The 24,040-nt window shown below is 41.4% G+C and overlaps 1 protein-coding gene across 3 annotated transcripts in view; it reads right to left on the minus strand.

Moving 5' to 3' along the window:
• Nucleotides 1-24,040, minus strand: part of ZNF407 (zinc finger protein 407) — a 437,775-nt gene that overhangs the window by 127,776 nt on the left and 285,959 nt on the right. The window contains exons 8-9 of one of the 3 annotated variants that reach the window (XM_039523296.1): nucleotides 4,202-4,380; nucleotides 1,324-1,644 (exon numbers count right to left, since the gene is read on the minus strand). In XM_039523296.1, coding sequence (XP_039379230.1) covers nucleotides 1,412-1,644; nucleotides 4,202-4,380 — 412 coding nt within the window. In that variant the 3' untranslated portion in view covers nucleotides 1,324-1,411. Of the gene's footprint in view, nucleotides 1-1,323; nucleotides 1,724-4,201; nucleotides 4,381-24,040 lie in introns of those variants that run through there. The other 2 variants (XM_039523297.1, XM_039523295.1) reach the window with 2 other exon arrangements.

Raw genomic sequence — 24,040 nt, forward strand, 5'->3', positions numbered from 1 at the left:
TCCCTCCCTCAGATGATTTTTAATTAGTAATTACAGATCTCTGTGTGTTTCTCAGTTATAACAATGGAAGATCATATTCCTTACATGAGGAACAAATGATCTTCCCGTTACTGCAAATATTGTCTGCTAGCCTCCCCTAACCTAGTACTAAAGTAGACTTTTTTCCCCTCTGTCCTTGGATAGTTGTAAAATCTATCATCTTGCTATGAATGTGAACCTTTTAGCAAATAAATGCTTATTGTGATTCACTGGATTTCTGCTCACAAAATTCCCAGTGCATAAATACTGCAGATACTAGAGAAAGTGGGCCAGAGAATACTTCAAGAGTAGGCATAAAACACTTTCAGGATTTTATACGACTGCATGATATTATACAGCACCACCCATAGTGAAATTTTCAAAAACAGAATTGTATGAAAAACTGTATACAAATAAAATAGTTAAATAATCTGGTTGAAATATAGCATTTGGGTTAACATGGACTATGTTTTAAGTGAATTTGTTTCAGCGATGGACTGGAGTTAAAACAGAATCTTTCATAAGCACATTTTTTTTAAAAAAAAGGTCTGCTGTTCAAATGCAAGGCCTTTTAAAGACTAAGTAGAAAGGATTAGAGAGAAAAAAGATTCTCTTTGATCACTATTGCTGTAAGAGGTGTATCTGTTGTGGTTTACTAAGGAATATAGTTGTAAGACTGACTGACTTTGTGGCAATGTATGTATTAATTCTTTGAGTTAGGAAGGATTTCAAACATTCCTAGTGGATTGGGCCCCCACTTCTCACCCCACCTCACCCCTATGGATGTAGAGATTTCTGCATACAGGACTAATCCCCAGCCCCCGCCCCCACTACTGGCCTTTCCCCCACAAGTAAGGCTCCTTCAAGACACTCGCTACTATTGCCCCCAAAACACCTATAATGTCACACTAATAGCTAAGTGGCGGAGTTTGTTAGAAGTTAGTGTTACTTCACTCAGAACTAACTGCCAATTGAAAATCCAACTGGACTCCTCTACCATCTCCAAGGCAAACTGCTGTTGGATTCTGTGGGTCCATTCCCTGTTGTGCCCCAACTGTGCCCTGAAGCTCTAATACTGCTGAGCTCTGGCAGAGGGGCTTCTGAGGGGTCCCAGGAAGTGCAGTACAATGACATGAACCTGGTACTTCTCCCTTTCCTCACAAATGAGATCCATGACTTCTAGTTCCATTATACTCAAAGCAGCAGAGGGGATGATTTTGCTCTTATAAAACAGCAGTAGAACAAATGAAAGAGAAATACAGTCAAGTGAAACTAGGAGAAAAAAATTGGTTTATGAGACACATATACTCAAATTATCCTAAAGGGCTTTATAAAGTAATGAAATATTGCTATTGTGGTTTCTCTGAGGGCAAATACAACAACCAGTAAGTGATCAATAACATGAATTGGACACTGACACAAGTGTTATTTTGGCAAGGATTGTTAGCCAGAATACCAAAGTTATCCCCCTATTCTTTTGACCAAGTCTTGTGAAATCTTTAACTCTCAAATGGACAGCCATCAGAAATGGGTCAAAAAAGCTTGATTCAGCATCTGACCTGAAGGTTTGGTGGCACCTGTAAGCTCTCATGAAACTGGCACTTTCCAGAAGGACAGCATGGCAACCTACATGAAGTCACAGACAATTTCTAGAGATGATTGTTCTGCAAATGATATTGCGGCACACTTGTTCTGTGTACCAATTCTGAAACAGACATTACCAATTCTTACTAGTCTCTGGTACATTTACACAATATCCTAGTATGTCTCTAGCAATACGGGGTTTCACCAGTACAAGAAATAGAGAACCATTGGTACAAAACATATTTATGACAATTTTCTCCCTGTTGCTAAGACTATCAGGATGAAGAGCCTCAGCACAGTATGCAGCAATGAATAATTCTCTCACATATACATACACTGCTGCATAGACAGTGGGCAAACTTAGAAAGTTTCTACAGTTTTGAAAGCTTGTATAGGTTCTACCAATATTCTCCATTACATGTATAAAGAATCTCTCTCAAACTGGTAAAAGCATTCAAAATGGAAGAAAATATGTTATGTGTGACTGCTATCAGAAGAGATTATAATGTCTGGATATAGGCTTCAAGTCCAATATTAATTTCCTAGTATGTGAAACATGATCTCTTGTCTGATATATGTGAAATTGGTATTCAGCCAACTGGACTTTTGTTTGCACATCCAGGTTTTATCTAATATGTGCTGAAATGACATGATGAGTGGTTCCAGAATGGGCTAGAATACTTGGCAAATGGAAAGACATAGCACAATTAAGCATACTGCCTCCATTCACAAAAGGATGCAGTTCTTTAGAATATACTAAGATTTTTAAAAATGTTGGGTGACTGCACATAAAGGTGCCAAGTGAAAGTTTTGTAACTTGCTACTTTTCATACAAGTTCCTAAGCTCCCACTAATACTGGTGGGTGGTGTTACATACAGTCTTTAGGTGTGGAGGAGTCTTTCTAGAAAACTTTTCTTGACTGAATTTAGCCCCCAAATGCTTTTACTTAACATGAGCACTTCAGTAGAAGCCCCATATCTGTACCACAGGCAGAGTTTAGCCCTAGTAACCTCCTTTTCTCTAGCTGCCCTGACTCTCCCCTCTTTCCAACATTCAGCAACTAATCTGTTTTTCACACTGCTCTGAATGCTCTCCCCCATCTATGACTGCCAAGTTCTCTGGCTCTTTCCAAATTGAAATCCAAGTCCTTATCCTCGTGTTCAAGCTCTGACCCAGACTACATCGCTTCTTCTATTGCTCCTCATCTCCACCACTCATTTTGATCTTTGTACCCTTTTTCTTGCTGCTCCCTACCCTTGGAAAGTCCTAACCTTCTTCTTCCTGTGTATCAGGCATCCTCTCTGTCCTCCTTCAAATCCCTCTGCAAAACCCAATTTTTCGGTTTGCTTTCTTCCATTCTTGTGCTCTCTACTCCTTGTCCTACCTCAATCTCCAACTTAAAACTTCCAGAAAGTATCTGATTTCCTCATTATTTCTATACCTCACATTATTTGTTTAGCTCTCTCCCCTTCTTGTTCTCGTTCTTTCTTTTATTTATTTTTATATTCTGCTGATATTTAATTTTGAAAGTAAACTCTTTGGAATAAGGGACCATGTGTAGTTTAAACTCTGTAAAGAACCATGAAAAGTAATGGTTCTATACAAACCATTTAAAATAAATAATAATAAATTATAGAAGACAAAGCACAGAAAATCTTAATTCACATTTGTGTGCGAGTCCCTTGATGTCCCTCATATAGACCATGATCCAACAAAGCACTTAACACCTGCTTGCCTTTAAGTACATGAGTATCTCATTAACTTCAATGAGACTACTCATATACTTAAAGTTTAAGCAGCTGCTTATGTGTTTGCTGGATCAGGGCCACAGCACCCCAGTGCAGTGCTATGCACACAGCATATCAGCATTTTTTGTCTTAGCAACTTCTAGTATATAGTAACTTTCTTTACATGTATTTTATTTTATTTTTTGAGGGGCACAGAAAATGATACTTTCATTTAGGGTAGTGAAGGACCAGAATGCACGCTGACACTAACACTCAACACAAAGGTAGGTAGAAGCACTAAGAGGAAAAGCAGACTGTGGTGTAGTCCTGTTACACATTTCATTAAACCAACATCATCCTATTTTTTTTTTTTAATTCTAGCAGCTTCTTGTTCACATAATACTAACAAAGTCTGCTTCTCTGCTGTTATATTGTATAGTGTTAAGTATTCAGCTGATTTTTGTGAACTCTCAGGAGTTTTGAAATACTGTATTAATTTAGCACCTCATTTCCTTACGTCGTTATGTTGTTCCACCTTTTTTTTTCTTAATAAGAACACAAAATATAAACAATTTTTCTACATGAATTAATCCGGGTTTCAAAGGTGGTCACCTAAACTGGATGGGAATATCTCCCTTTTACACATGTAAACACAGAATGTGTGTGTGAAATGCAGATGGGTCTCAATACTAAATACATCACCTTCATCCCTTAGTGAAATCTTGAAGTGGATTGAGTCCATTTTAAAATCATGCTTTTCTTCAGAATAAATGATAGCAACATAAAGGACCCAGAGCTCCGATTTCAATCATTTAAGGGTGCTCATTTAGAAAAGTGACACATTTGTATACAAACAAGAGAATAGTCTTACCAGCATGCAAGTAAGCTAGATCAGGGTTTTCAATGTCAGGATGCAGCTCCTTCAGGTGGTTGCGAAATTCCACTGGGACATTGGTTCCATAGTCACATTTGGGGCAGTTATACATTTTTACTCCTTCATGCTTTCCTGTGTGTAAGATATGCTTACGGATATTTTCAGCGCAATTAGACCTAAAAGATGAAAAGAAAAGAAAGAGTTAAATGATATTACATACGCATACATATGCAGGAAGGAAGGCCATACAACAGTATTCAGGCACTGAAAATTAAAGCCTGCTGTTATGACTAAGGGCTTGGCTACACTCAAGAGTTGCAGCACTGGTGGAGGCTTTCCAGCACTGCAACTTAGTAACTGTCCACACCTGCAAGGCACATCCAGCGCTGCAACTCCCTGGCTGCAGCGCTGGCTGAACACCTGGTCTGCTTGGGGTGTAGCGAGTGCAGCGCTGGTGATCCAGCACTGCTCGTCAGGTGTGGACACACACCACCGCTGTTATTGGCCTCCAGGGTATTAGGAGATATCCCAGAATTCCTGTTCAGCCACTCTGCTCATCAGTTTGCACTCTACTCCTCTGGCCTCAGGTGACCCGCCCTTTAAATGCCCCGGGAATTTTAAAAATCCCCTTCCTGTTTGCTCAGCCAGGTGTGGAGTGCAATCAGTGAATCTTTCCAGGTGACCATGCCTCCACGCGGCAAACGAGCCCCAGCATGGAGCAATGGCGAGCTGTTGGACCTCATCAGTGTTTGCGGGGAGGAAGCTGTGCAGTCCCAGCTGTGCTCTAGCCATAGGAATTACGATACCTTTGGGCAGATATCAAAGGCCTTGCTGGAAAGGAGCCATGACCGGGACGCGCTGCAGTGCAGGGTTAAAGTAAAGGAGCTGCGGAGTGCCTATTGCAAAGCCCGCGAGGGAAACCGCCGCTCCGGCGCTGCCCCCACGACCTGCCGTTTTTACAGGGAGCTGGACGCGATACTTGGGGGTGACCCCACTGCCAATCCGACGACCACGATGGACACTTCTGAGCAGGGTTGGGGACAGGAGCAGGAGGAGGAGGAGGAGGAGGAGCGGGGAGTGGAGGAAACCAAGAGTGAAGCTACTGGGATGGGGGAAGACACCCCAGAGTCCCAGGAGGCATGCAGCCAGGAGCTCTTCTCAAGCCAGGAGGAAGGTAGCCAATCGCAGCAGCCAGAACTTGGTGAAGGACAAGCAGAGGAGCGGGTTACCGGTAAGCGTCTTTTATTTTCAGGGTGGAAATGTTTCGGGAGAGGAGGGGGGGTTAGGGCTGCATGCATGCATGCCTAGATGTGGAATAGCCCATTGATGTGGTCTATCACATCGCGGTAATTGGCTGCAGTAATCTCCTCAAAAGTTTCAGCCAGAGCGTGGGCAATGTGCCTGCGCAGGTTTATAGGGAGAGCCACTGTGGTCCTTGTCCCAGTCAGGCTAACGCGTCCGCGCCACTGTGCCGCGAGGGGTGGGGGGACCATTGCTGCACACAGGCAAGCTGCATAGGGGCCAGGGCGGAATCTGCATTGCTGTAGAAGACCTTCCCGCTCTTCCCTGGTGACCCGCAGCAGCGAGATATCTTCCAGGAGTAACTCCTGTGGAAAATGTTGGGAGACTGTTCAGTGCAGATCCCCCCTGTAGCTGTTTGCTGTCCCCATTTCGTGGCTCCTGTTGGGTTGTGTGTGCTCTGTTTGGGTATGGGAAAAGTATGCTAAAGTGAAGACTGTAAACTCCTTCAGTGTGTGGGAATTACTGTCTGGATGAGATAATGAACAATGATACCCCTGTTAACTGTTGCCATTTTTGCCTTTCCAAAAGCGACCTTGACTGCTGGACTGCCCGTCTCCACCACTGCACAGAGACTACAAAATCTCAGGAAGAAGCCGCGAAAAACCAAGGAAGACATGCTGAAAACAGTTATTGATCACTCTGCTAGAGAGAGTAAAAACCTGCAGGACTGGAGAGAAAGGGAAAGCAGGATCTGCCAGAGAAACGCAGTGGCCAGGAGGAAAAGCACAAAGCAGCTGCTAAGCATCCTGGCACGCTAAGCGGACTCTATCCAGTCACTCGTAGCCATGCAGGCAGAGCACTACTGTGCTACTCCCCCGCCCCCTCCCGTCCCAAAGCTTTTTCCCTTGTGCCCCAATGTCAGCTCAAAACCCCCTTCCCCAGCATCCAGGTTCTTACCACCACCAGCTGCCTCCAACACCTGTATGTTCACCAACCAGCCCTGAGAACTACGACCCTTACCCTCTGCACTCAACCCCCATCACCTTGCAGTATATGCACCCTGAAGTGCAGCAATCATTGCACAGCACTCCAGACAGGACATATGCAAACTTGTGACTGTACAGTTCACCAAACCACCCCCCTGCCCTTTTAGGTTCCTGAAATGTTGTGTGTCTGTCAAGGAAGTTTTTTTATTTTCAATAAAAGAATTCTTGGCTTTGAAAACAGTCTTTATTATTGCAGATAGTGAAAGATACCTTAACCCAGTAAAGAAACAGGCACTGCAAATCATTTTAGGGATAATAGAATCCTAACAGTGTAACCATTGCACTTCACTCCCATGCAAGCCAGCAAACATTACTGTTGGCTTTCAGCCTCAAATTCTTCCCTCAAGGCATCCCTAATCCTTGTAGCCCTGTGCTGGGCCTCTCTAGTAGCCCTGCTCTCTGGCTGTGCAAATTCAGCCTCCAGGACTTGAACCTCGGTGGTCCATGCCTGACTGAATGTTTCACCCTTCCCTTCACAAATATTATGGAGGGTACAGCACGCGGATATAACCACGGGGATGCTGCTTTCCCCCAAGTCTAGCTTCCCACACAGAGATCTCCAGCGAGCTTTTAAATGGCCAAAAGCACACTCCACAGTCATTCAGCACCGGCTCAGCTGGTGCTGGAATTAACCTTCCAGATTAATTATGAATCTGGAAGGTTAAGAATTTTACAAAATGAATAGGGTTTTTTTCACCTTTGCAGAAGTCTTCTAATATTTTTGGTGTGTGTGAGTGGGGAACATAATAGTTACAAAACTCCTTAACCTAGCAAAACTGATATTATTTGTTTGGCTTTTTTGAGCACCATGTCTTTAACTAGGGTCCAGGTGCAGGTAAGCATTGATGCTTATATTTAAAAGTTCACATGGAGTTCACATGAACCTTTACTACTAAGTTCATAGACCCCCATTAGAGTCTTTGCAACTGATTTTGTAAGGATAGTCCATTAACTCCTGCAGAGCTTATAAACTCTACATAGTGATCTTGGGAGAGGTTGTGTGTGTCAAATTTTCAAAGGCGTGCATGCCTAACTTTTGCAAGTGCGTGAACACACACACACACACACACACACACTGATTTAAATCAGGGTTTGTCTGTCCACACAGGAGTTGAAATGTAAAGAAGTCAGAGATGTGCCATTCATTTCACACACTTGAAAAATTTGGGCTGAAAGGTTTTTAACCTCATTTCCAAAAAAGAGTGATAAAGGGTTGCAGTAGTAATGAATTTATATCCAAAAAAGTTTACCAAAATTCCCACCCCAAGTTTATACTTCAGTTAGAATTTCCTGACTATTCAGTATGTATGAATTTAAAACAAAAAAACTACAACACTCTAGAAAGGTTTGTTAGCAGAAGTAAATAATATATGTTACCTGTATCAAAGCAAGGAATGTATGTGCTTCAATTTATTTCTGTTTGGGAATACTTTATTAATACTACAGACTCTATTTTTCCTTACATATTCTATGTGTCAGCAGTTAAAGGACACTAGCTTTACTCAAAGTTAAATGGAAATGGTACAAAATAAGTTTCAAATGTGAATGGAAAAGAAAATATAGAAACAAACAACATTTAAAATAAAAGTTCTAATAAAATGAGATTATAGTTCATGACACTAAAGCACAATCCCTGCATTGCAAACTAATAAGGGAAACCATTTGTAATGTCTTATGATCTCTTATTCCTAATTTATGATTAGTTGGTCTGGCATTCAGACCAAACCTGCCTATGTGGGAGCTTTGAGAATCTGGGCACCTATATGGAAATTAACTATTCCCTTAGATGAATTCTAAGGCATTATGTAAAAAAACTGTTCTTTCAATACCTTGAAAATATTTCTGTGAAATATGAAAGCTCTACAGAAACCTAAGAGTTGTGAAGGAAATATAGTCTGCTCAAGTTGTGTGCATGGGCAGTGCTATATCATTTGAGCTCTGAACTTGTTCAAACCATTGTAAACTGTAAAAAGCGGCAAAATGTCCTGTGGCATCTTATAGACTAACAGAAGTATTGGAGCATGAGCTTTCGTGGGTGGATACCCACTTCGTCAGAGGCATGTAAACTGTGCCACCTTAAAGTCTCATTTGTTTAACGTGATTAAAAGTTCTGTGACTGAACATAGCAATGTGCTGATCAACTTATCAATTGAAATGTCTGTCTATGTGTTGAGCACAGAAAGGCCTAATCATAAATTAGGAATAAGAGATCATAAGACATTACAAATGGTTTCCCTTATTAGTTTGCAATGCAGGGATTGTGCTAATAAAATAACCCATGAAGGTGACAACTCGCAAATCCAGGCACTTTTGAAGCCAAGTAATACCCTTAAATATGACATGACAATAATGTACTGCATATAAAATGTTTTTTTTAATTATTCACTGTGCCTTGACTGCCTGTTCATTATCAGTCTTGTCCCTAGTGCTTGGCAAATACATTATTCCATATCTGACATGCAAAACACCAAACATTGTATTTCATATTTATACTTATGGAATTTAAATCAAATGACTGTACTTAGATATCTGTGACTTTAAGAAGTACTGTATCTGCACTAAAATGGTGGCATCATAAAAATTTAGCTAAATATTATAGTGTTGCAATAGTGATGATAGTTAAACATCTGACAGGCTTTGTGTTATAAACTCCACTTTCAGGAGTTTGTAAACTCTGAGATAAAGATTCCTTTTATATAGAAATGTGGCAATGATTTACTTAGCCGAGAAGGAATTCTTCTGCTTCAAAAACTTGAATAATGTCAGACTTTGGGTTTTTAGTTCAGCTCTTGAGTTATATCAGCCAAATAAATAAACACAGCTTTTAAGAGACTGGTCTGCATTCCAGTAACACTAACATCTAAGTTATTAATGTTAAATTATTATCATTATTCCTTAATATGAACAAGGATGTTTTTGTCTATATAAGTTATTTCCTATTTTGAATGAATTATGTATAGGTGGCAATTTTTGACTGGGCATTCACAGAATGGATAGTTGCGGTAGATAGTGAAGTAGTTTGCAGTTACTGTCTATAGATATGTGAAAATGCTGCCATACAGGAGTGGAGTGGAAACTTTCCCTCTCCCCTTTCTTCCACGCAATGAGTGCTGCTACAGGGCATGGATAGGGGCAGACTAAAATGATTAGGGGTTTAGAGAGGGTCCCATACGAGGAAAGATTAAAGAGGCTAGGACTCTTCAGCTTGGAAAAGAGAAGACTAAGGGGGGACATGATAGAGGTATATAAAATCATGAGTGATGTTGAGAAAGTGGATAAGGAAAAGTTATTTACTTATTCCCATAATACAAGAACTAGGGGTCACCAAATGAAATTAATAGGCAGCAGGTTTAAAACAAATAAAAGGAAGTTCTTCTTCACGCAGCGCACAGTCAACTTGTGGAACTCCTTACCTGAGGAGGTTGTGAAGGCTAGGACTATAACAATGTTTAAAAAAGGACTGGATAAATTCATGGTGGCTAAGTCCATAAATGGCTATTAGCCAGAATGGGTAAGAATGGTGTCCCTAGCCTCTGTTCGTCAGAGGATGGAGATGGATGGCAGGAGAGAGATCACTTGATCATTGCCTGTTAGATTCACTCCCTCTGGGGCACCTGGCATTGGCCACTGTTGGTAGACAGATACTGGGCTAGATGGACCTTTGGTCTGACCCGGTACGGCCTTTCTTATGTTCTTAGATGAAATGTTTCCGCAACCCCATTACAATGCTAGGGCATTGTGGGCATTGTTTGGAGTCTTCTCCTCCCCAAGATTACTGCAGGTGATGATGAGAAGAGAGATGAAGCCTTTTCCTCAAGTTAGGCTGCAGATGGAGGGAGAATGGTCCCACTTGTATAAGTCATGTACAATGATACAGACACTATAAGTCAGTAGCCACAGTGGTATCTGAAACACCACAATTACCTTTTTGTTCATAGGAAAGGAAAATACTGTGGTAAATGTTTTGGAGTAAAGGATGACATTTAAATAGTGGTCAGATTGTCTGAAGTTTTCTTGATCATTTACTCTTTATCCTTCCCTATATAACTGAAATCCATCCTTTCCTCTCTACCTTTACTTCTAAAAGACTAGTCCAGGGGTTGGCAACCTTTCAGAAGTGGTGTGCCGAGTCTTCATTTATTCATGCTAATTTAAGGTTTCGCATGCCAGTAATACATTTTAACATTTTTAGAAGGTCTCTTTCTATAAGTCTATAATATAACTAAACTATTGTTGTATGTAAAGTAAATAAGGTTTTTAAAATGTTTAAGACGCTTCATTTAAAATTAAATTAAAACGCAGAGACCCCAAGATGGGTGGCCAGGATCCAGGCAGTGTGAGTGCCACTGAAAATCAGCTCATGTGCCGCCTTTGGCACGCGCACCATAGGTTGCCTACCCCTGGCCTAGTCCATATTTCAGTCTTTTCTTTTTTGTGGCCAACTGTTTGAACATGAAAAGTGGGAAGTATTATTCTCACCTCTTTGTCATCCCGTCCTATCCTCCATCCCAGCCAAAATACTGCTACTAGAGTTTCCTACCTTTCCTAGCAGGTCATTCCTCCTCCTTGAATCCCTTCACTGGCTTCCCATCTTTTACTACCACACAAAGAAAAAGTTAGTACTCTCTAATGTCCCTTTTTTAGTATCTCTGCTCTCAAGTACTTCTCTCACACTCACACCATTCATGCCACCCAGTCCTTCACTGCTAAGTGCTACCATTGACTTCTACTCTTCACTTCACATCTTCTATTCTGTCCTTATGCCTTATGTCGTCCACTTCTTGTTCACTAAGAGCCACATTCTTAAACTGAGGTGCCTAAACCCACATTATATAATCTCTATATACCCTATATGCAGATTTTAGGTACCTAACTAGGGGTCAGAGATTCAGTTATCCAAAGGTGCCTAGATGTCAATTTAGGCACCTAACTCCAGACACAAAATTGTGAAATAGGGCTTTATGTGGCCTTCCCCATCTTCAAGTCCTTTTTTAAAAGCCACTTCTTTTGAAGAGGCCTTCCAGTGTTGATCACCATACTGCCATTGTAACCTCAACATGTTGTGTTTGATTTTTTTGTCCCATACAGTGTATTTGTCTGCCAGAGTTTTAGACTGGTATTTCTTGGGGCAGTGCTTTTTGTGTGTGTTTGTAAAATATCATGTATATTTATGGTTCTATATAAATAATAAACATTAACACAAAGAAGAGACTTGAAGAGTTGGCAGAAGAGAACTGTAGACTGTTCCAGCAGGGTAGGCTCAAAGAAACTAAGCCAACAGACAAGCTATTTCTATGATCTTATCACATTGTATTATAGCAGGGGTTCTCAAACTGGGGATTGGGTTCCCTCAGGGGGTCACGAGCTGTCAGCCTCCACCCCAAACCCCGCTTTGCCTCTAGCATTTATAATGGTGTTAAATATATTAAAAAGTGCTTTTAATTTATAAGGGGGAGGGAGGGTGCACTCAGAGGCTTGCTATGTGAAAGGGGTCACCAGTACAAAAGTTTGAGAACCACCGTATTGTAGGATATCCCTCAAAAAATTCCTGCCGTTTTAGCCCTGGGCTCACATCATGACTATTTTAACTAACTAATTACTCTCTCACCCCATTTAAAGGGAAAACTTAATATGTGGTTTAAAAATATTCAATTCTACATTTTATGATTAAAGCTAAATTGCTTTGGCCTATATTTTAAAAAGGTATTTAGGTGTTGCTCTACTTGGCATTGCAAAGTCTAACTGACTTAGGAGCTTCCATCTAATCTGAGACACTTGGTAGGTCTACACTTAAAACACTGCAGCAGGTGCAGCTGTGCTGCTGTAGTGCTTCAGTGAGGACACTACTACTCTTACAGGAGAGCTTCTCCCTTCGGCGTAATTAATCCACCTCTGCAAGAGGCAGTAACTATGTTGACGGAAGAGGCCCTTGCAGTGACATACAGCTATCTACATCAGGGGTTAGGTCAGCATAACTGCATCATGCAGGGTGTGGATTTTTCACACCCTTGAGTGAAGTAGTTATACCAAAGTAAGGGTACGTCTACACTACGGGACTATTCCGAATTTGCATAAACCGGTTTTGTAAAACAGATTTTATAAAATCGAGTGCGCGCGGCCACACTAAACACATTAAATCGGTGGTGTGCGTCCATGGTCCGTGGCTAGCGTCGATTTCTGGAGCGTTGCACTGTGGGTAGCTATCCCGTAGCTATCCCATAGTTCCCGCAGCCTCCCCCGCCCCTTGGCATTTTCGGGTTGAGATCCCAGTGCCTGATGGGGCAAAAATCATTGTCGCGGGTGGTTCTGGGTAAATGTCGTCAGTCACTCCTTCCTCTGGGAAAGCAACGGCAGACAAGCATTTCGCGCCTTTTTTCCCTGGATTGCCCTGGCAGATGCCATAGCATGGCAATCATGGAGCCTGTTTTGCCTTTTGTGACTGTCACCGTATGTGTACTAGATGCCGCTGACAGAGGCGATTCAGCAGCGCTACACAGCAGCATGCTTTTGCATGACAGCAGAGATGGTTATCAGCCATACTGTACCATCTACCAATCCATAAATTGGTAATAAGATGATCATGGCTACCAGTCCTTTTGCACTGTTCCATTTGCTGCTGTCATAAGTGCCCCTGGCTGCTCTTAGCCAGGGGCGCAAAAGCCAAAATTGGGAATGACTCCCTGAGTCAATCCCTCCTTTTTGGTATCTAAAAATAGAATCAGTCCTGCCTAGAATATGGGCAAGTGTACTAGAGAACCACTGTATCAGAGAACCAGAGAGCACAGCTGCTCTGTGTCAGATCCTGCAGAAATTATGAGCTGTATGCTATTCACAGGGGGTGCTCCTGCAACAACCCCACCTGTTCATTTCATTCTTCCCCCAGCCTTCATGGGCTACCGTAGCATTGTCCCCCCACTTGTGTGATGAAGTAATAAAGAATGCAGGAATAAGACACAGTGACTTGTTAGTGAAGGCAGCCTCCAGCTGCTATGATAGTCCAGACAGGACAGTAAGGAGTGTGTAGGAGAGGAGCCCAGCATCCCTCTGCTAGTTCAGGGGCACTTGAATCTTTTCTTTACACATGAAGGGTGGGGGCTGATGGAGCTCAGCCCCCTGTTGCTATGACGATGATGGATATCAGCCATACTGCACCATCTACCAGGAAAAATTAGGACCAGGCGCCCTTGATCGACCTGACCGATGCTAGTACGCATGGTTACCAGTCCTTTTGCACTGCCCCATGTGCCAATAGGCTGATGATGACGATGGGTATCAGTCTTATTGTACCATCAGCCACCCATGGCGGGGGGGAGCAAGGATGTTGGTGTTGAGTGCTGCACCATCCCGTCTATCTGCAGCATTCAGTAAAGATAGGGTGACATGTAAAAGAGTTATGACAGGATTGTTTTCCCTTTCACTTCTGGGAGTGGGTGGGGGGGTGCGTAAATTGCCTAGCTATGCCCTGACCCACCGCGGACACTGTTTTTGACCTTAGAAGCATTTGGAGCTCAGCCAAGAATGCAAATGCTTTTCAGAGACTGCAGGAACTGTGGGATAGCTTCAGTCCTCCAGTCCATGAGCGTCCATTTGATTCTTTGGCTTTCCGTTACGCTTGCCACGCAGCAGTGCACTGAGTCCCTGCTATGGCATCTGTCTGGAGATATTTAAAAAATGATTTTGAATTTCGTCTTCTGTAACGGAGCGCTGATAGAACAGTTTTGCCTGCCCTTACAGCAATCACGTCCGCATCGTCCATGCTGGAGCTCTTTCTTTATTTTGATTTTTAACTGCATCACCACCCGTGCTGATCGGAGCGCCACGCTGGGCAAACAGGAAATATTCAAAAGTTCGCGGGGCTTTTCCTGTCTACCTGGTCACTGCATCCGAGTTCAGATTGCTGTCCAGAGTGGTCAGTGGTGCGCTGTGGGATACCGCCTGGAGGCCAATACCGTCGATCAGCGGCCACACTAACCCTAATCTGATATGGTAATACCGATACTAGCGCTACTCCTCTCGTTAGGGAGGAGTACAGAAACCGGTTTAAAGAGCCATTAAAATCGATATAAGGTGCCTCCTAGTGTGGACGGTTGTGGCGTTAAATCGGTTTTACGCTCCTAAAACCGGTTTAAACGCGTAGTGTAGACCAGGCTTAAGTGTATAGTGTAGACCTGGCCTTAGGCTCCTAAACCAGTTAGGCCTTGCAACGCTGGATGGAGAAACACCCAAACACCTTTAAAAATATGGGCCAAAAGGATTAGTTTCTTCCTTTTGACTTCTACAGCCAGTCAGAGATTACTGAGGTGTCCTTCTTTTTGTTACTTTGTAACCAAACCTGAAAATGTTGATTTTACAGCTAGAAATGAATTACGCCAGACTCCAAAAGGTAGTGGATGGGGATTAGTATTAACAATCAGAAGACTGTTCCTCTTGCTAATAGATATCTTAAGAGGCATCCTACTAACAGGCATTCTGATACGATTTAAAAGTGACAAAAATTCGACTTTATTAACTCTGGAGTTTAGTTTTCTAAACTTGCCCATCCAAAATGCAAGTTACACCACTAAGGTTTTTCAAAGATTTTATATGCATGTCTAGATGAATAGTTCACTTCCTACCACTCTCCAAGCATTACCCTGCTCTGCTCTGCTAGTGAAATACACAGATTACACTCTTCTATTATGCAGTACCAACCGTCTTGAAAAGACACTGCGAGCATGCAAATGAAAGGTTTTAGAGGCATGAATGGGACATAATACTTATTACTTCATCCACTAGGTCTTAGGACTATAGCTTTTTTCAGGGTTCATATTGTCACAAAAAATGAACTGTTCTTTAAAAGTTTCTCCAGGGTATTCGGCACAAACAGCCACTTTCTGTACAGGACTGCACATAATCGTAAGTACATCTGGCAACTGTATGTATGTCACTACTTACATCTGAAAAGAAACACAGTGATACAGTAGACTGAGTAAAAAGATGTATTTAAAGTTTCCCCTTTGAGTTAGTATGGGTGAAGTTCACCCTGGTGTAGAGGGCCTGCAGAAGGCCCTCTGCACTACTGAAACCAGGGGTGTCAAACTCATTTCATATGGTAGGCCAGATCCAATATCCTGCTGCTTGGCATGGGCTACATTCAGCAAAAGTTATTAAACGAGAAATCGGTAAAGATAAACCCCATTGGTAATTACTTATATTTACTTTATGCCTCTCCAGAGCCTCTTAAATGCAACTAAGTGCAACTAAGTACACAAGGTTTTGCTGGATTGCTGTGCTGGAGTATGGACAAGGGGAGTGTGATTTTTACAGTGCACCAGTGTGTGGTGCTCTAACTGGTCCGTATGGACTCTGATGGTGCACACTAAATGTTCCTTAGTGCACACTGATGTATGGTCCTGTACACATGATGCACACTAGCAAGGTCTACACGTAGAGCACAACACACTGGTGCCTGAACAAATCACGTCTCCTGTAGTGCAGACTCTGGGGTTGTATAAACATGTCAGTAGATTCATGGGAAGTCCAGGGGCTGGATGAAACTGTTTTAGTTAGATCTAGCTCATGGGCCATATGTTTGACACCCCTGATTAAACCCTGCAGCACAAGCTACAACAAATAGAAATAGCAAGCAGGATTTTGATCCAGTAGTTAACAAAGTAGCAGAACATTTTAAAATAGACAATTTCTTACAGGAATAACAACCTCAGTGATGGAAATTACGCAAGCTTCTGCTGAAACCTATCTACACTGCCATAGAATCCTAATCCCATTTACTAGCCAGAAAATAGCCAAATCACAGGAGTCTCACTCAATACTTATAGAAAACACCCAACCAGTTTGGAAAACTCACTATCATTAGCTAAACTCTCACAGTTATGATTTAAACTAAAAACAAAAGGATTCATAGATTTAAAGACCAGGAGGGACCATTATGATCATTCAGTCTGTTCTCTTACATAACACAGGCCATAGAATTTCACTCAGTGATTCATGCATCAAACCAATACATCAAGACATGCACACACACACTCAGACAGAAGAAATCTGCTATTGACTACATTTTCCAACCAGATTCACCAATTTTTAAAAAGTAAAATATATTAAAATGTGGCCAATCCCTAGCCAGAAAATGCATAATCTCTGAAACAAGTGGTCCTTGCCTATAGTTGGGGCTAGCTGAATAGCTGTAATGGATATGTCTTCCATGCACACCTCATCAGAAACCACCCTTTCTCAAATCAGTTTGTTCAACATGCAGTCTGTTTCAGTAAGAAAGAAAAGTGCAAACAAACAAACAGCTTCCTCTGTTCTGTGAGGATACCCCATTTCATGTCCAGTATTTTTGTGTTAGCAGAGAATCACACAGAGAACCCGGTTTATTCAGGCACAACATTCACTGAGGACGTAAGCTCCCTGCCTAACTCATGACTGGCCAGAAGAAACAGCTTATGCACTCAAGGTTTGTCTACACTAGAGTTTTGAACTCAAATTAATTGATTCCAATTAATTTGAGTTTGCTACCATGTTTGTACATGTTAATCTGGACACTCCAAAAATATTTGTTCCAGTACACAAATTAAAAACCTTAGTGTAAACATATCTTCCCAGGGTTAGAGGGAAACAAATGAGAAGTATTGCCAGCCCCAAGTCCTGAAAAATCATGAGCCAAGCCTCAAAATAGCATCATGAGATTAATTTAAAATTCATGAGGGATTTTTGTCTTCTGGTTTCTGAGCCTTTGGGATGTACTTGGGTCACATTTCCAAGCTCTTCCTTGTAGTCAGGAGAGTTAGAAACTTAACATTTTGTTTATTAAATGAAAGCTGCAAAATTCACATAAATCTAGGAGCTGGAGCTTTAAGAAAAACATCAAATTTTGAGAGACTCATGATAAAATCGTTAGAGTTGGCAACACTACAGGAAGGTTACAAAGAGGTCAGGCCCTAAAAGACAGACACACCCCAACGAGTACCTCTCTTAAAGAGGTAAATGGATGTGCTTTTCAATAGTGTTAGCTCTTTCAAGTTAGCTTAACATGTTTGAAAAGCCATGTCAAGGCACAGGTTAAAACATCTGAACATATGTTAGCCTGTGTCTGGAGAAGGTTTTTCAATCATGTTAAGCTAATTCGATTGAGCTAACCTGACTGAAAAAACACAGCCAAAACCACCACACAAATGAAGCAGCCTAATCAGTCGTGCATATTGTCATACAGAAACAATGAAACAACAGTAAAACAGAATAAGCCATGTTCATACCGTTTAACTACATAATGTATGTTTCACAAAGAAAATAATGAAAAACTATTTGGGATTTACTCAGAGTACTGAAGTCACACTTGTGCCTAATTATAATAATTCTTTCATCTTTTCTACACTGATAATTCTGTATTTTTATAAGGATCTATTAGTTATGACATACAGTATGTGTGACAGATGTCCAATGCTGGCTGCTAAAAGTAGCAGAGCTCTGTAGGGCAGCAGCAAGAATTAGTGCATCAGCACTGAAATGGATGGGAAACTGATAACTTACTATTTGTGTCCCAGTTTTCTTCAGCAGAATATTGTGTCCAAACTGTAGTTTGAGCCAAATATTCACAATTATATTTATCGTGCACGCAGCCCAATTTTAAGGAATTGATTATTTCAAATGTATGCTCTTAAAAAGCTGATCTCAGTGGGCCAATTTTAATCCTCCATATACCAAATTATAGTAAATGGGCTTTTTAAAGGGAACTATGGAGGTGATGGAGTGATATAATCCATCCCTTGCTCCCTGCAATGTATAGGCAGGCTGTAATATCATTCCCTCCAAAGCTATGGTGGACAAACAATACTTGCAACCTCTTTCTGTAACCTCATGGGGTTCCTGGCCATTGAATCTGTGTAATGTACATACAGTGGTGTGTCTCAAGGCCTACCCTCAGTAGCCAATTCTGATCCAGCCTTTTTGGGGCTGGCCCCAGAATGCCCCTTAGAAGCATGTAAGGAATGCAGAGATCTCCTGTGCACACTCCACCCCTGCATGGCCTTACCAAGGGTTTCTAGTGGCAGAAACGGGAGGGGATTATCATGCATCAAATCTTTGCTCTTGACTAATTTCACACTAGCTGAGAATCACTGGATTCCTTTTGGGAGGATTCCCCACCCCACCTTTCCTTTTTTATTTTTGCAGGCTGGATACTGAAGAAGCTGGTTTGAGAAGAGGAGGGTTTGCTGTGCATAGAAGACACACAAATATGTTTTGGGAGGATACTGGGCAGATCACCAGGATCAAAGTGGGGATAGGAGGTTTAACTAACACAGGCCTGGATTCAGCAAGAATCTTAAGTACTCATGGAATTTTAAGTTCCAGTAGTCCTGTTGACTATTTCAATGGGACTACTCAGGAGCTTAATGTTATGTGCTTGCTTAAGTATGCTGCTGAAATGGGGACAGGGAAAGCATTCAATTTAAAAAAACAAAACTGGATGGGATAAGACTAAGTGAAGATGTTCCTTTGCCTCCCCCTTAATGGCAATTCTTTTTCTATCATACTTTTCTAAATGACCACCTAAAGTTACACTGAAAAATTCAAGTCACTGTACACAAACAGTTTGTGAAGCCTCAGTGAGGCACAAAATGTTCCCACAAACATACATGTACAGATGGAGGCTATGAAAGGGTTTGGATTCTGCAGGCTGCAGGGAGATGAAAAGGACTCCTTACTTTGCTGAAGTCACAGATGATAGCAGCAGACCCTAAAGGCTGCTAGTCAGTCTTGGATGCAGATGGCTCTTCTTCCAACTGGCCTTTATGTCAGCTCTTTCAGCCATTCTGGCAGCAGACAAAGCTCCCTAGAGGGCACGTCCTGTTGCTCTGCTGCCTGGGTTAGTGTCAAGAGCAGTATTGTTTCTATTACCTCTGCTCTACAGGATTTGTTATGCTATTATACTGCCTCCCCCAAACCCTTTGCCACTCCCACCACGCCAGGAAGCTGGAGACCATTCTCTCTCTCATTACAACTACTCAGATTTATTTTTGGAATTAAATCTTAATTTCCTGAAAGATTCACTTTGAAAGTAAATATAAAATCACTGCTGATAAAATTTGTGGATGACACGAAGATGGGTGGAATGGTAAATAATGATGACAGGGCAGTCATACAGATGATCCGAATTGCTTTGTAAGCTGGGCCCAACCAAATAAAGTGCATTTTAATACAGCCAAATGTAAGGTCATACACCTAGGGACAACGAATGTAGGCCGTACCTGCAGAATGGGGGACAATATCCTGGAAGGCAGAGACTCTGGAAAGAGTCACCATTGGCAAACAGCTCAAGGTGATACTGCTGCAAAAGGGTAAATGCAATTTGTGGATGTGTAAACAGGTCTGTAGTAGGTAGGAGTAGGGAGGGCATTTTGCCTCTCTATACATCATTGGTGAGACCAATATTGGAATACTATGTCCAGTTCTGGTATTCACATTTTTAAAGGATATTGAAAAAATTGGAAAGAGTACAGAGAAGAGCCACAAAAATTATTCATGGGCTAGAAAAGAATGCCACACAGTCAGAGACTTAAATGGCTCAATTTGCTTAGTTTATCCAAAAGAAGATCAAGAGAAGACTTGATCACGGTATATAAGTACCTTCACTGGGTACTAAAAGGCTTTTTATTTTAGAGGAGAGCACCATAACAAGAACCAATGACTAGAATTTAAAGCCAGACAAATTCAAATGAGAAATACGACACATTTTTACCAGTAAGGGTAATTAACCTTTGGAACAAACTACAAATGGAAGTGATGGATTCTCCATTCCTTCATGTCTTCAAATTAATACTGGATACCTTCCTGGAAAGTGTGTGTTACTCTCATATAAGCTATTGGGCTCAATTCTGTATGGAATTCCATGGACTGTGTTCTACAGGAGGTCAGACTAGGTGATCTAATGGTCCTTCTGGGCTTATACCTCTGAATCTATGAAAAGTGTGGCTCAACTCTGAAAAATGTCACCATGAGGGTCCATGTTTGTTGTCTTTCTATGACTTCCACAGGAAATGTGCTCAGTTAAAAATGGAATCTCATGGCTCATCAGCAGTAATAAATAATGTGCTTGTCCAATTTTTGCCCTCAGTTACATCTGTGCAACATCATTATTCTGCCTTCACAGCATCACTGTCTGTACGGGGTAGCTAGCAGCAGTGTTCAGCACTGCAGTTGGAGATTACCAAGTAATCCTGTTAATGATGAGTGGGGTGAGAATAGAATACAGCTCCTTTTCCCATCGCTGGGTTGGTTCTGCGAGAATAGGAAGCAGCAACATTCATTTTTGTCATTACAGGAAGTAGATATGCCTCACCTCACAGGGAGCAGGTGTTCTTACATAGCCACTTTACAGAGAAAAGTCACACATGAAGTAAAATGTGGTGTGCACATCATCAAGAGAAACGATGAAATGGTGTGCGGTTGACTCAATACATCGGAAAATTGAGTATTTAACCTATATTATATACCAAGGGAAGTAAGCACACACAAATGGTGTGAGCTGTATAAACTAAATGTGTTTCTAGCACTCTCACTCCAATCCACCTAGCTTCAGATAAGGCATTTTATACTCTAAAAATCATACCCGCTCACCAATAAAAGATAATTTACTGTAGGTTTTCCAATGATATGCATTTCCAGTGATATACGTTTAAGTGTTAGGAATAAAATTTTAATGAGACCAGAAATCATTATCCATGTTTCACAGCACCTTTGCTAGCCCATGGATTCAAAAGTGTAGAATTTGCCTTAAATTTGGGTTAATGATAGGAGGGGACCCTCCCCCACCCTGGGGGAGGGGAAGGATTGAATGTCAAGAGAGAACTTTCTGCACTGAAGTCCCAATAAGAACATGGTTTACTGGCGACTTTTATTAGACCCAAATCACGTAAATCATCGTACACTTAGGTTACGCTAATGTTCTGTCATGGAAAAATAACTATTTTAGTAATAAAAGTTTAAAGTGTGTGTAAGAGAAGAAGGGAAACTCTACACAGTGCTGTGGATCTGCTTTCTGTCCTGCCTAGGGTTAATATGAAGAGAGGAAAAAAATGGTAAAATATGAAGCCAGTTTCCCAGCTTCATCTTTCACATTCCTATACCATGCTACAGCAGAAACTAATGAACTTGCTCATCTTTGAAAGCCCTTTTGCAAGCACTTTTCCTTACCTTTAACTCTGATCTTTACAGATTTTCCCTTGTGTGTGTGCCAGTTTTACTGGTATAATACTTACACTTTTACTGATTGTGTTCTGATGATTTCTACTGAGAGATACTTAAACCTTTTACAAGTCTAAAACTATTTTATCACTTCTGAGGAAAACTAATAGGGCAGAGTCACTGAATGATAAGAGAGAGAGACCACTGAATTTATTTAATAATCCATGTCCATTTCACAAAAATGGCCTGTGTAATCCTTTTAAAAATAATAACCTGTTCATTTCAGACCTTGCACAATACTTCTCTTTGTCCCTTGTAAGTCTCTCAAATGTCTTATTTTAAAGGAATATATAGTACTCCCGGAAGACATTTTCCCATTTCTATTCTCTTCAACTCCTGTGAGCCCTTGTTCTGTGTGATAAGGCAATCTCCTTCGGGATCTGAGCTGTGTAGTTTCGCACCACGAGTGACAAGGACTCGACTTGAATAACTGCTGTGCGCAGGTTGTAATTATGTCAGCTGGAGTGTTGAACAAGGGGACTGATTAATGTGAGCCCCAGCCCAGGCACAGGCCCTATCAAAACCTTCGTGCAGGCCAGCAGTGGGGATGGGTTAGAGCAGAAAGACAAAACATGCTGTATCGTCCATGATAGATGAATTGCTCCAACAGTCTTCAGGCAGATGTTCCAGGACAGTATAATATACAATTACTCTGCCTTATCACCTTCCCAGGGACAATAAAGCTTCCTCCTTCTATAGCTCATGTGAGTGAAGGCAAAATTAGTTTTACTTTTACAACACTGACTCACTTATCATGTTGCCTTGATTGTGCTTTTACAGCTAAAGAAAACATGTATTCTACTTTAAAACTTAAAAAAAACAAAACCAACCCTCCCCCTCCAAAAATCATTTATAAAACAAGAGGATTTCTTTGAAACTACTTTGTATCATAGTAACACAATTCTTAAAGGCCTAGATTTACCATGGTACTCTAAGAACATATGGGCTATTCATGTGTTTAATGTTATACATGCGCTTAAGCAACCTACTGAATCAAGTCAAAATGGATGTTTAGTTAAAAATCTGTGTGTTTTGAAGAGGGGTTGCTCATGTGACTAACATATACACTGACAGCTATTTTTAACTAAGTACCCATTCCAAGCGGTGCAGACCTACAAGCCATAACAATTTTAAAGAGAAGCCTCTAGTGTCCATTTTGTGTCCACACACTCTGTCAGAGATCACAGGAACTGACTGTATAACTATTCACTCATGTTTCAGAGGGTAAACAAAATTCCACTCATGTTTCAGACGGTAAACAGAAATGGTTAAGGAAATGGAAAAGAAATGTAGGAGCAAAAATTAAATATACATATTTAGGGCCCTACCAAATTCACAGTCCATTTTGGTCAATTTCACAGTCATAGGATTTTAAAAGTTGTAAATTTCATGATTTCAGCTATTTAAATCTGAAATTTCAGTTTTGTAATTGTAGGGGGGTCACAGTACTGCTACCCTTACTTCTGCGCTGGTGCTGGTGGTAGTGCTGCCCTCAGATCTGGGCAGCTGGAGAGCGGCAGCTGCTGGCCAGGAGCCCAGCCCTGAAGGTGGTGCTGCCGCCACCAGCAGTGCAGAAGTAAGGAAGGCGAAGTAAGGATGGCATGGTATGGTACTGCCACCCTTACTTCAGAGCTGGGTGCCCAGCCAACAGCCGCCACTCCCTGCTGTCTGGCTCTGAAGGCAGCAATGCAGAAGTAAGGGTGGCAATACCACGACCCCCGTAAAATTATGTTGTGACCCCTTTTGGGTAACGACCACCAACAGTGGAAACGCAGATCTCCCCCTTGAAATCTGTATAGTATAGGGTAAAAGCACACAGAAGACCAGATTTCACAGCCCGTGATGTCTTTTTCATGGCCGTGAATTTGGTAGAGCCCTGTACATATTCCTTCTCCGTTATCGCTTATGTTTAGGGTTTGCACTACTGCTGTGTGGGGAACTTTTGAAATTATCTCTGTGCCAACAAGGCTACTTCCACCAAAGTTCAATCAACAAATAAATGAGTATTTGTGTGATGATGAAGACAAGAATTTGTCTCCCGATATCTTAATATCTTTTTTCTTTCATACTTAGTAGTTATTGCTCAAGAAGTTCCAATTATAATGGGAAAGGGATTCTAAATAGTTCAGCTTGCTTTAAAATTCACCGCTTCCCTCAGTGATGATTTTCTCTCCCTTACTACCTGTTAGTACATTAATGGCTTAATCCAAAGAAGCAGAAATGTATTTGGAAGAATTTATACTTGAAGGTCAAGTTTTTTAAAAACAAAACAGAACAAAAAACAGGCTCTGATCCAGCCAACACT

Source organism: Mauremys reevesii, linkage group 2 (genome assembly GCF_016161935.1).
Source record: "Mauremys reevesii isolate NIE-2019 linkage group 2, ASM1616193v1, whole genome shotgun sequence".
Lineage (NCBI taxonomy): Eukaryota > Metazoa > Chordata > Testudines > Geoemydidae > Mauremys > Mauremys reevesii.